The sequence below is a fragment of the Schistocerca gregaria genome, chromosome 10 (assembly GCF_023897955.1).
Source record: "Schistocerca gregaria isolate iqSchGreg1 chromosome 10, iqSchGreg1.2, whole genome shotgun sequence".
In the NCBI taxonomy this organism is placed as follows: Eukaryota; Metazoa; Arthropoda; class Insecta; order Orthoptera; family Acrididae; genus Schistocerca; species Schistocerca gregaria.
In genome coordinates this window covers 121,753,675-121,769,751 of record NC_064929.1, presented here as the reverse complement: position 1 = coordinate 121,769,751, position 16,077 = coordinate 121,753,675, and the positions used below count along the sequence as shown (strand labels likewise).

The 16,077-nt window shown below is 45.8% G+C and overlaps 1 protein-coding gene across 1 annotated transcript in view; it reads right to left on the bottom strand.

Annotated features, from left to right (window-relative positions):
* LOC126293608 (uncharacterized) overlaps positions 1 to 16,077 on the bottom strand; it is a 182,317-nt gene that overhangs the window by 583 nt on the left and 165,657 nt on the right. The window contains exon 5 of the mRNA XM_049986892.1: positions 6,513 to 6,659. Within this exon, the coding sequence (XP_049842849.1) occupies positions 6,513 to 6,659 (147 nt within the window). The remainder of the gene's footprint in view (positions 1 to 6,512; positions 6,660 to 16,077) is intronic.

Sequence of the window (16,077 nt, the reverse complement as noted above, 5' to 3'; positions counted from 1 at the left end):
GAGACATGTAAACTGGCAGAATACGGCGCTGCGGTCGACAACGCTTATACAAGAAAACTAGGGGCAGGCGGTAATGTTTCCACAGGTTACTGCTGCTGCAATGACAGGTTATCAAGATTTAAGTGCGTTGGGATGTGGTGTTACAGTCGGCACAGGAGCGATGAGACACAGCATCTCCGAGGTAGCGATCAAGTGGGGCCTTACCTATACTACCATTTCACGTGTGTACTGTGTATATCAGGAATTCGGTAAAACATCAAATCTTCTTGGTGTAGCAATTTCAGTTGCCAGTAGTGTATATTATCTTCGGTTTCTAATGTATTCGTCGTACTCACCCTTACTGTCATTTAAAGTAAATCTATCTTCAGCTAACGTACGGAATCACAAGTAAACACAGCACTAATGAAAACGTCCATCGCTTGCCAGACTTCAGTTTGCACGGGGGTGAAGACTGTGCCACTATAAGACCAAAGGTTGTTTAACGGCTACGTAACTTGCACTCTCTCTCTCTCTCTCTCTCTCTGACGTTCACGTTGATGACATATAAAAATCAGTACGGCATGACCACCATATAATCTATATCACAGTTCAAATTGTTTTAAAAAGTCGGACCCCTCCTTGTCAGAGAAGAATTTACTCTCATGGAGTAGACGAAATTCCGTCAGAGTTATTGAGATAGTTGGGAGAGTCAACAATAGCGAAATTTTGCAATTAGTGTGCAAAATATATGAGACAGGCCAGACACCCTCATACTCACAGAAGAATGTAGTAATACCAGTTTCAAACCAGGCAGGAGCTGAGATATGTTAACATTACAGAACCAGCAATTTAATAAGACATGTTTCCAAAATTCTGACATGCATTATTTGCAAAAGAATGGAAAAGCTGGTAAAAGCCGAACTCGAGGAAGAAGAGTTAGGATTTCTGGCAAATGTAGGAAGGAATGCGGGGGGGATCTACTCACCTTGCCAATTATCTTAGCAGTTGGGTTCAAGAAAGGTAAACCATTGCTTAGAGTATCTGCAGATTTACAGAAAGCATTTGATAATGTTCATTGGGGTACACACTGAAATTCGGAAGCTAGCCGGGTAAAATACAGGGAGTTTATGCAGTAACCAGATTTTAGGTAGAACAGTGGAAGGACATGAAAGGGGAGCAGTGGCTGAGAAGTGAGTGAGATATGGTTGTAGCCCATCGCCAGTATTATTCAGTCTGTACATTCAGTGAAGGAAATCCAGAGCACTTTGGAAAAGAGATTGAAGTTCAAGATGTAGTAAAAGAACTTTGATGTTTGATGATTACACTGTAATTATAAAAGAGAACGGAAAGCACATGCAAGTGGACTGGAAAAGAATGGGTAATTCTTGAAAAGCGGTTGTTGTTGCTGTTGTGGTCTTCAGTCCAGAGACTGTTTTGATGAAGCTCTCCATGCTGCTCTATCCTGTGCAAGCTTCTTCATCTCCCAGTACCTACTGCAACCTGCATCCTTCTGAATCTGCTTATTCTATTATCTCTTGCTCTCCCTCTACGATTTTTATCCTCCAGGCTGTCCTCCAATACTAAATTGGTGATCCCTTGATGCCTCAGAACATGTCCTACCAACCGGTCCCTTCTTTTTGTCAAGTTGTACCACAAACTCCTCTTCTCCCCAATTCTGTTCAATACCTCCTCATTAGTTATGTGATCTACCCATCTAATCTTCAGCATTCTTCTGTAGCACCACATATTCGAAAGCTTCTATTCTCTTCTTGTGTAAACTATTTATCGTCCACGTTTCACTTCCATACATGGCTACACTCCACACAAATACTTTCAGAAACCACTTCTAGACACTTAAATCTGTACTCGATGGTAACAAATTTCTCTTCTTGAGAAACGCTTTCCTTGCCATTGCCAGTCTACATTTTATATCCTCTCTACTTCGACCATCATCACTTATTTTGCTCCCAAATAGTAAAACTCCTTTACTGCTTTAAGTGTCTCATTTCCTAATCTAATTCCCTCAGCATCACTCGACTTAATTCGACTACATTCCATTATCCTCGTTCTGCTTTTGTTGGTGTTCATCTTATATCCTTCTTTCACAACACTGTCCATTCTGTCCAACTGCTCTTCCAAGTCCTTTGCTCTCTCTGATAGAATTACAATGTCATCGACGAACCTCAAAGTTTTTATTTCTTCTCCTAGGGTTCTAATACCTACTCCGAATTTTTCTTTTGTTTTCTTTACTGCTTGCTCAATATACAGATTGAATAATATCAGGAAGAGGCTACAGCCCTGTCTCACCCTCTTCCCAACCAATGCTTCACTTTCATGCCCTTCGAGTCTTATAACTGCCATCTGGTTTCTGTACAAATTGTAAATGGCCTTTCGCTCCTTGTATTTTTCCCTTGCCACCTCTAGAATTTGAAACAGAGTGTTCCAGTCAACGCTGTCAAACGCTTTCTCTAAGTCTACAAATACTAGAAACAGAGGTCTCCCTTTCCTTAATCTATATTCTAAGATAAGTCGTATGGTCAGTATTGCGTAACGTGTTCCAATATTGCTACGGAATCAAAACTGATCTTCCCCGAGGGCGGCTTCTACCTGTTTTTCCATTCGTCCATAAAGAATTCGCGTTGGTATTTTGCAGCCGCGATTTATTAAGCTGATAGTTCAGTAACTATCACGTATGTCAACACCAGCTTTCTGTGGGATTGGAATAATTATATTCTTCGTGAAGTCGGAGGGTATTTCGCCTGTCTCATACATCTTGCTCGCCAGATGTTAGGGTTTGGTCAGTACTGGGTCTTCCAGGGCTGTCAGTCGTTCTAATGGAATGTTGTCCACTCCGAGGGCCTTGTTTCGATTTAGGTCTTTTAGTGCTCTGTCAAACTTTTCACGCAATATCATATCTCCCATTTCAAGTTCATCTACATCCTCTTCTATTTCTATAATATTGTCATCAAGTATATGACTCTTGTATAGATCCTCTTTATACTCCTTCCACCTTTCTGCTTTCCCTTCTTTGCTTAGAACTGGGTTTCCTTCTAAGATCTTGATATTCATACAAGTGGTTCTCATTTCTACAAAGGTCTCTTTAATTTTCCTGTAGGCATTATCTATCTTACCCCTAATGAGATAAGCCTCTGCATCCTTACATTTGTCCTCTAGCCATCCCTGCTTAGCCATTTTGCACTTCCTGTCGAACTCATTTTCTAGACGTTTGTATTCCTTTTTGACGTCATTCATAGGTTAGCAGATGAACACTAACCGAAGGAAAATAGGGCCATCATGTCATCGGCATGAGCGAGCACCTCCATAAATAAAGAATGGTATTGTTGACGGACCATTTCTGATAGTACGACCGCTGAACAGATGTTACCACGCACCATCATGAGGCGACCATACTGACGTATAATAGTGTCTGCATTCCCAGCAGAATCACAATAAAAATATAAAGAGAACGATCTCTAAAACACTATTTTTCCGATATATTTTATGACCAGTTTACGAGCCACTTTATTAGGTCACTTTTATCAGTTGAAGACACAAAGTTTGTAAATGAGTTGCCATCATGTTATGGAACTTTATTTGTAAAGTTCTGTCTACATCGCACAAATTTTACAATTCACAGTTACCCGCTTCGGCCACTTCCGTCGTCAGATCTGTAACAAATAGAAAAACAGCGGTGTAGCCAACTACACTCCTGGAAATGGAAAAAAGAACACAATGACACCGGTGTGTCAGACCCACCATACTTGCCCCGGACACTGCGAGAGGGCTGTACAAGCAATGATCACACGCACGGCACAGCGGACACACCAGGAACCGCGGTGTTGGCCGTCGAATGGCGCTAGCTGCGCAGCATTTGTGCACCGCCGCCGTCAGTGTCAGCCAGTTTACCGTGGCATACGGAGCTCCATCGCAGTCTTTAACACTGGTAGCATGCCGCGACAGCGTGGACGTGAACCGTATGTGCAGTTGACGGACTTTGAGCGAGGGCGTATAGTGGGCATGCGGGAGGCCGGGTGGACGTACCGCCGAATTGCTCAACACGTGGGGCGTGAGGTCTCCACAGTACATCGGTGTTGTCGCCAGTGGTCAGCGGAAGGTGCACGTGCCCGTCGACCTGGGACCGGACCGCAGCGACGAACGGATGCACGCCTAGACCGTAGGATTCTACGCAGTTGCCGTAGGGGACCGCATCGCCACTTCCCAGCAAATTAGGGACACTGTTGCTCCTGGGGTATTGGCGAGGACCATTCGCAACCGTCTCCATGAAGCTGGGCTACGGTCCCGTACACCGTTAGGCCGTCTTCCGCTCACGCCCCAACATCGTGCAGCCCGCCTCCAGTGGTGTCGCGACAGGCGTGAATGGAGTGACGAATGGAGACGTGTCGTCTTCAGGGATGAGAGTCGCTTCTGCCTTGGTGCCAATGATGGTCGTATGCGTGTTTGGCGCCGTGCAGGTGAGCGCCACAATCAGGACTGCATACGACCGAGGCACACAGGGCAACACCCGGCATCATGGTGTGGGGAGCGATCTCCTACACTGGCCGTACACCTCTGGTGATCGTCGAGGGGACACTGAATAGTGCACGGTACATCCAAACCGTCATCGAACCCATTGTTCTACCATTCCTAGACCGGCAAGGGAACTTGCTGTTCCAACAGGACAATGCACGTCCGCATGTATCCCGTGCCACCCAACGTGCTCTAGAAGCTGTAAGTCAACTACCCTGGCCAGCAAAATCTCCGGATCTGTCCCCCATTGAGCATGTTTGGGACTGGATGAAGCGTCGTCTCACGCGGTCTGCACGTCCAGCACGAACGCTGGTCCAACTGAGGCGCCAGGTGGAAATGGCATGGCAAGCCGTTCCACAGGACTACATCCAGCATCTCTACGATCGTCTCCATGGGAGAATAGCAGCCTGCATTGCTGTGAAAGATGGATATACACTGTACTAGTGTCGACTTTGTTCATGCTCTGTTGCCTGTGTCTATGTGCCTGTGGTTCTGTCAGTGTGATCATGTGATGTATCTGACCCCAGGAATGTGTCAATAAAGTTTCCCCTTCCTGGGACAATGAATTCACAGTGTTCTTACTTCAATTTCCAGGAGTGTATGTTTCATTGGCTCAAGCGAAATCTACAAGAGGGCAAGTGATACTTAAGAAAATGAAAACTACTTTCAAGAGCCATGTATAGTAACCATATACGGGGTGGTTTTTCCCACCGTGTACAAACTCAAGTGAATCTAATGAACTTACGTCCGGAAATGCGTGGTTTCCATGCTAGAGGCTGAGGCTGCGGTCTAATACGCATTATACTTCTCAGCCAGAGTTACCGTATGTAATCTTCGTTCATCCATTATGGACCATGGGACAAAGTCTGGGATGTATTTCTTGATGCAATAATTTACCAACAGCCGTATGTATTGCAGAAATTTATTTTATGAACTTCTTATATGCTACTAGTTCTGGCATTACGTTGGTGCCATCTTCAGTCCCCACACGTCATAGTCGTAAAATAGCTATACACAGAAGGAGCCATATAACTGGATCCTTGAATCAAATCGTCTGCAACAACTGTTGGTGGCCAGGCGACACAGTATCGTTATGCAGCACCTACTTGGGCATCATATTTTTTTGCACGTCGTGGTTGACGTTTCACATGTGGTTGAACACTTTCTATTTCCTTAAATAACGTAACTATCCGGCGAAGGGTCCGAAAACTTGGATGATGTCGTCCAGGATACCGAGCAGCGTACACACCACACGCCCGTTGGGCATATTGATCACAATAGCCATACATCAACACGATGTCGACCTTTTCCGCAACTGGTAAACGGTCCATTTTAACACGGGTAATGTATCACGAAGCAAATACCGTCCGCACTGACGGAATGTTACGTGATAACACGTACTTACGTGTTTGTGACCATTACAGCGCCGTCTATCACAAAGCGAAAAAAGTGGTCCAACTAAAACATTCATATTTCTTTACGAACTCTTATTTAAAAAAAAAAACGCAGTTGATATCCGTTTGACCTATGGCAGCGCCATCTAGCGGGCCAACCATAGCGCCATCTGGTTTCCCAGTTCAACCTAGACAAGTTTCGTTCGTTGTAGTGTTTTCGTTTGACCCTTACTTCATGAGATGTTTGTCCCGGTCACGATCAAGGACCACCCTGTATATTGCAGCTATGCATGGCTCTTAACCATATAAATAGTTTGCATTTTTCTTATGTATCACATGTCCTTGAACACATTTTGCCTCAGTCAATTGAACTTAGATCTGATTTTCGATTTGTAACAAATCTGGACATGACAGTATCCGAAACTATGAATTGTAAAATTTGTGTGATCTAGACAACTAGGTTTAGAAATAAAACTATTAATTTACAGATGGAACTTGAGCGTGTGGACACCGTTACAGAATACGTCAGGGTAGCGACGTAGAGCGCCGCAAAGTGATATAGGGCCGTATGTGGCGTACCCTTATATTAGGAGCTGTTTAAAGGGCACGTACCGTTCCAAAGTGGTATTTCCCTTCGTCGAATGCCCTTCCGAAGTACAGCGGCCTTCCAGAGGCCGTCCTTCCGCAGACGATGGCGTTCTCTGGAGCCACGTAGCCGCCCATGGCTGGTTGCCAGGAAGTCTTGCTGCAAGAGAGCACCTGGAAAGTCAAAGCACCAGACAGGGCTCTCACAGAAAGGTCCCGGAAATCAGAGGTAACACGATCTGAACCCTGAAACACTTCTCCCAAGTCCGCATCAAACCAGATGCGCAGTAAGAGCAGAATATACGGGGTGTTCAAAAAGCCTCTCCGCAGTGCAGTGTGATTGTTAGCCGCATGTGCCGTATGCCGCAGTGAATATAGGGGAATGAAACTCAGTGAAATACAAGTAATTGATTTATTGGATATCCATTTTTAAATGGTTCTAATGCCTCTGAGCCCTATGGGACTTAACTTCTGAGGTCATCAGTCCCCTAGAACTTAGAACTACTTGAACCTAACTGTCCTATGGACATCACACACAGCCATGCCCGAGGCAGGATTCGAACCTGCGACCGTGGCTGTCGCACGGTTCCAGACTGAAGGGCCTAGAACCGCTTGGCCACACCGGCCGGCAATATTCATTTTTACTAACAAATTTTAACATAAATGGTGAAAGTGTACCCCCTGTTGTTGAATACACAATTCAATGAGTCTAGTCATATTTCCAAACACAAGCTGTAACATTTCTTCTGTAACAGAAGCAGTGAAAGGGGATATTGCAGTTTTCAAATCATCGATGGATTTTGGACTCGTTTTTATAGACTGTTGCTTTCGCTGCACCCCAGCAGAAAAAGTCAGGTGGTGTTAGGTAAGGCGATCGTGGAGGCCAGTGTCCCTGTGAAATTATGCAATCACCGAAAACATCAGCAAGTGGTGACACTGAAACGCGATCTGTATGCGCGGTTGCACCATCTTGTTGAAAATAACCGTTCCGAATTTCACTTGACACAAGTTCTCCTATGAATGGGTACAGAATACCACTGCAGTATCGTTTTGCTTGTCTTGTTTCTCTGAAAAATATGGGACCCACAACCTGACGTCTAGAAATTGCCGCCCAAACTCCCATTTTCACAGAATGAAGTGGTTCCTCATGAATACACAATGGATTTTCCGTACTCCGTATACGAGAATTTTGCGAGTTCATGTACCCGGATAAATGAAACCACGCCTCATCATTGAAAAACGGTTCATTAAGAATATCCCTTCCCTCCTGTTGAAAGAAACTTTTGAACGACTGACCATAATGCAGTCTCTTGCCATGACCAGTATTTTTTAGTTTTTGCACGACTTTCATTTTGTATGGGTAAAGTTCTAATTTTTTGCTTACAGCTATGCGGGCCGTTCCGACACTAACATTGATTTCCTGGGCGAGTTTTCTTACTGTTCGGACTCGTGGTCATTTTATCGGGAATATGGAGTAGTTTATCCTCAGACAAAACGCTACGACGACCACTTCTCGGTGCATCTGTCACTGAACCCGTACTTCGAAATTTGTTAGTCAAATCTCGCACAGTATCGCGATGTAGGAGTATTGTCTCCGAGAAAACTGAATTAAATGTTTGGCGAACTGAAACTGTTTATTTACCGCCAGCTTAGAACACCCGTTCGACTAAAAGTACACGTTCTTCAATGGCTATCATTTTAACAATGACAGAAACGAAACAAACGAGCGAAGGAACTAAAACGTTCACATCAACGCGTAACGACACACACCAAAGATACTACTGACGCTGGCTGAGATAAACGAAACAGTGGAATGTCGGGAGAGTCGACCTGAAGGGAAGTAACCGAGGCAGGCGAACAATCATACGGTACGCGTGTCTAACAGTCATACGGCACTGCGGAGAGACATTTTGAATGACAGCATTCAGTTTTTGTTGCTGCAGCCTCTTCCGGAATTAAGGTGTTGCCAAATTAAAAAAAAAAACGTTTGTAGATATTTCAGATGTAAAAGAGCTGTAATCGAGAAAAACGTGTCAGCATTGCACTTAATAGTCCATCTCTGACGCTATTACTGTACCACACAAAATAATTAGTGACAAGTCAAATGAAGCTATGCAAAGGTATTATCTAAAACTAGTTACAGGTTAACAATATTTTAAAACAGAACCTACTGAAGACACATCCTTTCAGTTTTGAAGACAAGCAAAGTTGCTAGGCATGAAAGAAATTCAGTTCAGTGGCGAGTATCGCGTGTTCCACGATGAAAGGCATATTTCTGTTTTAAGATACGATGCGGTGCATCAGCGACAAACTTGACTTAACAGTCCGCGCGTTATGTAAGAAGTTATAAATATACATAAATGTTACTCATCATAAAATTCAATAAGTGACGAACTAAAAATTTCTTCGAAATAAAAACTGTGTGCCGGACCGAGACGGGATCTTTGCCTTGGGTAGCTCAGCTGATAGAGCACATTCCCGGGAAAGGCATAGGTCCCGAGTTCGAGTCTCGGTACACAGTTTCATAATCTTCCAGGAGGTTTCATATCAGCGCACATTCCGCTGCAGAGTGAAAATGTCATCTTCGAAGTAGCTGTAATATATTTTGCACCATTTAGGAGCGTACAACTACAACTGTTCATAAGTGCTGCAGGTCTCTAATGACCTAGTTGTCGACGGGATGTTGAACACCAATCCCCTCCTTCTCACAAATGCTTCAGAAAATACATCCTCATGTCTAACAATAGTAAAAAAAAAAACGTAGAAAATGTCGGGAAAGACATGGAATTCTCTAGTACATATCCCTTCATGTCACTGCAAAATCGGTCACCATAGTTCGATATCCCCCAGACAACGCCGTCGGTTGCTAGGTACGCTGTCTTCCAGGTTAGATACCATCCGCTACCGTTAAAAAACAAATGGAACTTAAATCACTTTCATTGTAAATTCAGGAGTAATGGCAATGATCTGAAGTTCAATAAGTTATTTGTTAAAATACGGTAAATATACACTGACGTTAAGGAAAACAAAAAAATTTTCAAATATGTGTGAAATCTTATGGGACTTAACTGCTAAGGTCACCAGTCCCTAAGCTTACACACTACGTAACCTAAATTATCCTAAGGAAAAACACACACACCCATGCCCAAGGGAAGACTCGAACCTCTGCCGGGATCAGCAGTCCATGACTGCAGCGCCTGAGACCGCTCGGCTAATCCAGTGTGGCTAAAGAAACACATTGAACGTCTAGAGACAGGACGATCATATTCACAGGACGTGTACGACAGTATGTTCTGCAGAAATGATCAGCACTGGGTCGGTTAAGCATGTGTACGCACAAGGTCTGCCATGGGCCCTGATAAATTATTCCATACGTGATGGCATCGACGGGTATAAGGCGCGAATGGCGTCCTATGGTACAGCCATCCACGCTGCACTCAAAGTTCATCTGTGGTGGTCGGCATTGGGTAACAGCGCTGCACCCGTCGTTTCACGATATCCCACACGCTTCCGATTGCCTACAAGTCAAGTGATCTTGTGTGCCACGGCAAAAGGTTGACATACTGTGGCAATAAGAAGGCTCTAGATCGTGAAGGAACATGTTATGTAATGTTATGTTTTGAAACGACGGAGAGGCTCCGTCCCCGCCACAGCTGCAGTGGTTCGGAACCCCACGACGACTTTCGCAGTCCACTCACCCCTCCCCGCCCCACACCGAACCCAGGGTTATTGTGCGGTTCTGCCCCTGATGGACTCCCCCCCCCCCCCCCTCCCAGGCAACGTCTCACACCAGACGAGTGTAACCCCTATGTTTCCGTGGTAGAGTAATGCTGGTGCACGCGTACACGGAGAACTTGTTTGCACAGCAATCGCCGACATAGTGTAGCTGAGGCGGAATAAGGGGAACCAGCCGGCATTCGCCGAGGCAGATGGAAAACCGCCTAAAAACCACCCACAGACTGGCCGGCTCACCGCACCTCTGCACAAATCCGCCGGGCGGATTCGTGCCGGGGACCGGCGCTCCTTCCCGCCCGGAAAGCAGTGCGTTAGAGCGCACGGCCAACAGGGTAGTCGAAGGAACTTGTGGTTGTACGTTGTCTTGCTGAATAATGGCGTCTGGGGTGTTGTGCAGAAAGGGTACGGCTACAGATCTCAGGATCTCTTCACGTATGCCACACTGGGAACAGTGTGCTGGACAAACAGCAACTGTGATTTGTGATTGTACCCAATGGCACCCCACACCATAAGGCCCTCGTGCGAATGCAGTCACTGTGATGGGGCTCCCATGCCTGCGGCGAACCAAAATTCGGCCATTATTTAGAACCTGGATTCGTCCGAAGACACTATCCAATCCCATTCCTGATCCCAGTGACTTTGTTCCATACATCATTGCCCTCTAGCATGTCTGCACGTTTGCCAAACATAGGCAAGGAAGTGGACGATGAGCACGTAACCCGTACCGTAACGAACGGTGGGGCACTGTCACCCCTGATAGTGTATGATGTGTTCCACTGTTGCGCCAGAGCCGAGTAGGACGCACATTTGTCCTTCAATGGCATTCGAATGAGGTGCCGATCTTCTCAGGCCCTCTCATGGCCTTCCGTGAACCATTCTACACATATCCGTTACATCCACATATCTGCATGATTACTCCGCAATAGCCATTTAACTGCTTGGCAGAGGGTTCATCGAACCACAATCATACTATCTCTCTACAATTCCACTCCCGAAGAGCGCGCGGGAAACAACGAGCTGCCCTTTTTTGCGCCCTTACAATGTCCTCCGTCAGTCCCACCTGGTAAGGATCCCACACCGCGCAGCAGTATTCTAACAGAGGACGAACGAGTGTAGTGTAAGCTGTCTCTTTAGTGGACTTTTTGCATCTTCTAAGTGTCCTGCCAATCCAATGCAACCTTTTGCTCGCCTATGTGGTCTTTCCAACTGAAGTAGTTCGTAATTTTAACACCCAGGTACTTAGTTGAATTGACAGCTTTGACAATTGTACTATTTATCGAGTAATCGAATTCCAACAAATTTCTTTTGCAACTCATGTGGATCACCTCACACTTTTCGTTATTTAGCGTCGACTGCCACCTGCCACAACATACAGAAAATCTTTTCTAAATCGCTTTGCAACTGATACTGGTCTACGGATGACCTTACTAGACGGTAAATTACAGCATCATCTGAGAACAACCTAAGAGAACTGCTCAGATTGTCACCCAGGTCATTTGTATAGATCAGGAACAGCAGATGTCCCAGGACGCTTCCTTGGTGAACACCTGATATCACTTCAGTTTTACTCGATGATTTGCCGTCTATTACTACCAACTGCAACCTTCCTGACGGGAAATCACGAATCCAGTCGCACAACTCTGCCGAAACACCTCGCCTACACAATGAACAATTTCCCGGATGGATGCATCACGTACTCGTATCCCAATAATGCGCCCTCTTTCAAACGCACTGATTTGACGGTACGAGCCGCGCATGAGCCTGCACGCTTGCCGTATAACACCTTCTGTTTACAGCGACAGCGAGAGCCACAGGTACATCTTTACGAGTAGGTGGTGTTCTACCGCTATAACCCGCCAGAGTAGCCGGGAGCACTAACGTGCTGCTTCCTGGACTCGAAGGATTAACGACGTGTGCAAGTGTGTCGGCCAGCCTGGATGTGGTTTTTAGGCGGTTTTCCACATCGTGCTAGGTGAATACCGGGCTTGTCCCCACATCCCGCCTCAATTACACGACACATAGACATTTGTAACACTTCCGCACTATTTCATGGTTTACACTAGACGCAGACAGCTGGGGTACACAGATTCCGTCCGGGGGGGGGGGGGGGGGGGGATGGGGTGGTGGCAGGAAGGGGATCCGGCCACCCCTTTCAATTAACCTTGCCAATTGCGTTGTAACCACGCCGACCCTTCGACCATTGCAGGACAAAGGCGCAAGTGAAAGAAAGAATCCGGGGACTGACATGTTTCAAATGCTAATCATTTGTGCGGAACATACTAATGTACATATCTTGTAAATATAAAAATCCTATCTATAGTCGTTCAAGGTGTTCTGTTTTTTTTCTAAGTGTCAGTGCATTTATTTGTTTTTGAAGTAACGTTATTAATTTTACCTAAATTAAATAGCTCCCAGGCGTTTTACTGGCATAAATAGGGTACTTCATAGCAGTTAAATGCTACAAGAATAATAGATTGCCAGAAGAGACACATAATGCGTTACATACCACCCGAATCATATCCCATGGATCCCTATAGATGAACTCAGAGGGTCGTATTACGAAGTAAAAGATATGCGTTTCATTTCAGATCAGTACAATCAGAAATTTTGAAATGAGCTCAAATGTGATGGAAGCACTTATATCCTTGCATCAAACGAGAAGAATCAAACATGAAAATCACAGGCAAATAACATAAAATCGAAACATACAACTATTCGAGCAATGATATAACTGAGGTTGGAAGAAGGGGAATGTGGTGTGCATACTGTAAGACCTTCGGTACACACACCATCAGATTATTTGACTTGTCGCTCTAACGAAGTACGTGAATGTCAGCAATATGTCTCATGGTCTTATCTTGGCGTGTTTACCTTCTTCCGTTAAGTCAGACGATAGAAATGCCACTTGCACGCATAGAGTAGCAGATTAACTAATTGGAGGTCTGTACACTCGTTATAACATCTCATGCGTTCAGGTATCACTGTGCAAGTGTGATCCGCAAGGAGAAAAGGTTCTACGTTAGCAGCAATCTCTTTGGCTGCGTTAATATTAATGCGCGGATTGGCGGAAGCAGAATTTGGTCTATGTCTGAGGAAGCGCCATCTCCTAGTGCAGAGACGGACGAGCGCTGCATCTGTGCTGTTGTGCTTAGCGGGGCGATCTCTAGTGGGAAAGTTGTGTACGCACTGACTACGCAGAACTATGTACACAACAGGGAGAAGCTAAAAAACGAAGAATTTGAGGGGAGAAGTATTGTTTATGGATGAGAGGAAACACATTTCGCTTAGGTATAAACGAATACTGACTTGAGCAGACAACTAATCAAAAGCTCGGTGCAGTTTATGGCGGGTCATGGCCCACCAAACATAGGCCAGTGTGAGGTGGAGGTTACACCATTAAGTTAAGTAACGGTTTAGACTTTGTACATATGTACTGTTTGCGTTTTCCCTTTTTTTCGTTTATAAATGTATAGGCATGGTGTTCTTTTAATAATTGACAAAGGTCTTCTTAGGCACTTGTGGGTTTTATTGTTCTGAAGAAGGTGTAGTTATCTACGCCAAAACCCAGGTTAACACTAGATGCTTCTTACGCAATCGAGGCAGGTTTCTCGTTTTTTAATACACTCCTGGAAATTGAAATAAGAACACCGTGAATTCATTGTCCCAGGAAGGGCAAACTTTATTGACACATTCCTGGGGTCAGATACATCACATGATCACACTGACAGAACCACAGGCACATAGACACAGGCAACAGAGCATGCACAATGTCGGCGCTAGTACAGTGTATATCCACCTTTCGCAGCAATGCAGGCTGCTATTCTCCCATGGAGACGATCGTAGAGATGCTGGATGTAGTCCTGTGGAACGGCTTGCCATGCCATTTCCACCTGCCGCCTCAGTTGGACCAGCGTTCGTGCTGGACGTGCAGACCGCGTGAGACGATGCTTCATCCAGTTCCAAACATGCTCAATGGGGGACAGATCCGGAGATCTTGCTGGCCAGGGTAGTTGACTTACACTTTCTAGAGCACCTTGGGTGGCACGGGATACATGCAGACGTGCATTGTCCTGTTGGAACAGCAAGTTCCCTTGCCTGTATAGGAATGGTAGAACGATGGGTTCGATGACGGTTTGGATGTACCGTGCACTATTCAGTGTCCCCTCGACGATCACCAGATGTGTACGGGCAGTGTAGGAGATCGTTCCCGACACCATGATGCCGGGTTTTGGCCCTGTGTGCCTCAGTCGAATGCAATCTTGATTGTGGCGCTCACCTGCACGGCGCCAAACACGCATACGACCATCATTGGCACCAAGGCAGAAGCAACTCTCATCGCTGAAGACGACACGTCTCCATTCGTCCCTCCATTCACGCCTGTCGCGACACCACTGGAGGCGGGCTCCACGATGTTGAGGCGTGAGCGGAAGACGGCCTAACGGTGTGCGGGACCGTAGCCCAGCTTCATGGAGACGGTTGCGAATGGTCCTCGCCGATACCCCAGGAGCAACAGTGTCCCTAATTTGCTGGGAAGTGGCTGTGCGGTCCCCTACGGCACTGCGTAGGATCCTACGGTCTTGGCGTGCATCCGTGCGTCGCTGCGGTCCGTCCCAGGTCGACGGGCACGTGCACGTTCCGCCGACCACTGGCGACAACATCGATGTACTGTGGAGACCTCACGCGCCACGTGTTGGTCAATTCGGCGGTACGTCCACCTGGCCTCCCACATGCCCACTATACGCCCTCGCTCAAAATCCGTCAACTGCACATACGGTTCACGTCCACGCTGTCGCGGCATGCTACCGGTGTTAAAGACTGCGATGGAGCTCCGTATGCCACGGCAAACTGGCTGACACTGACGGTGGCGGTGCACAAATGCTGCGCAGCTAGCGCCATTCGACGGCCAACACCGCGGTTCCTGGTGTGTCCGCTGTGCCGTGCGTGTGATCATTGCTTGTACAGCCCTCTCGCAGTGTCCGGAGCAAGTATGGTGGGACTGACACACCGGTGTCAATGTGTTCTTTTTTCCATTTCCAGGAGTGTATGTTTGGGAGTATGTAAGGAATAAGAACAGGGAAAGTTTTGTGGAGGAGCATTGAGCAGCATGAATTACGAGTAGAAAATACTTTTTTTCCCCACAAGGATACACATAAATTTAAATGGTATAACAATACAATAGGGTTGAATTCAATTATTGATCATCTAATCTAGAGGCAAAAGGCCAATTTAAAAATTCACTAAATCAGAATTGGAGGAGCACATTCTGTAAGTGGCCAGAATTTGGCAGAATGTGAAATTAGTGTTCCTCACACTTTCTGGAGTAGCGGCAAACAGAAGAGGACGTAGCGTACTCACTTGCCTACCCTAAGGTGTAATTTGGACAGTTTGTAAGTAGGCTGTTGAGGTTTTTATGTTGCTAACGCCACGTAGCGCTCTATATGAAAATCACTGGATGTGCTGTGTGCTGTCTGTGGCAGCTTGGCATTGTTGAAATATTCGCCATTGTAGTGTTGGACAGTTGGATGTGAACAGCGCATAGCGTTTCACAGTTGGAGGTGAGCCGCCGGCAGTGGTGGATGTGGGGAGAGAGATGGCACAATTTTAAGAGCGGACGATCTGGGCGTGTGTCCATCAGAAAGAGTAAATTTGTAATACTGGATATCATATATTGACTTTTGAATATTATTAAGGTAAATACATTGTTTGTTCTCTATCAAAATCTTTCATTTGCTAATTATGCCGATCAGTAGTTAGTGCCTTCAGTAGTTTGAATCTTTTATTTAGCTGGCAGTAGTGGCGCTCGCTGTATTGCAGTAGTTCAAATAAGGGAGATTTTAGCAAGGTAAGTGATTCATGA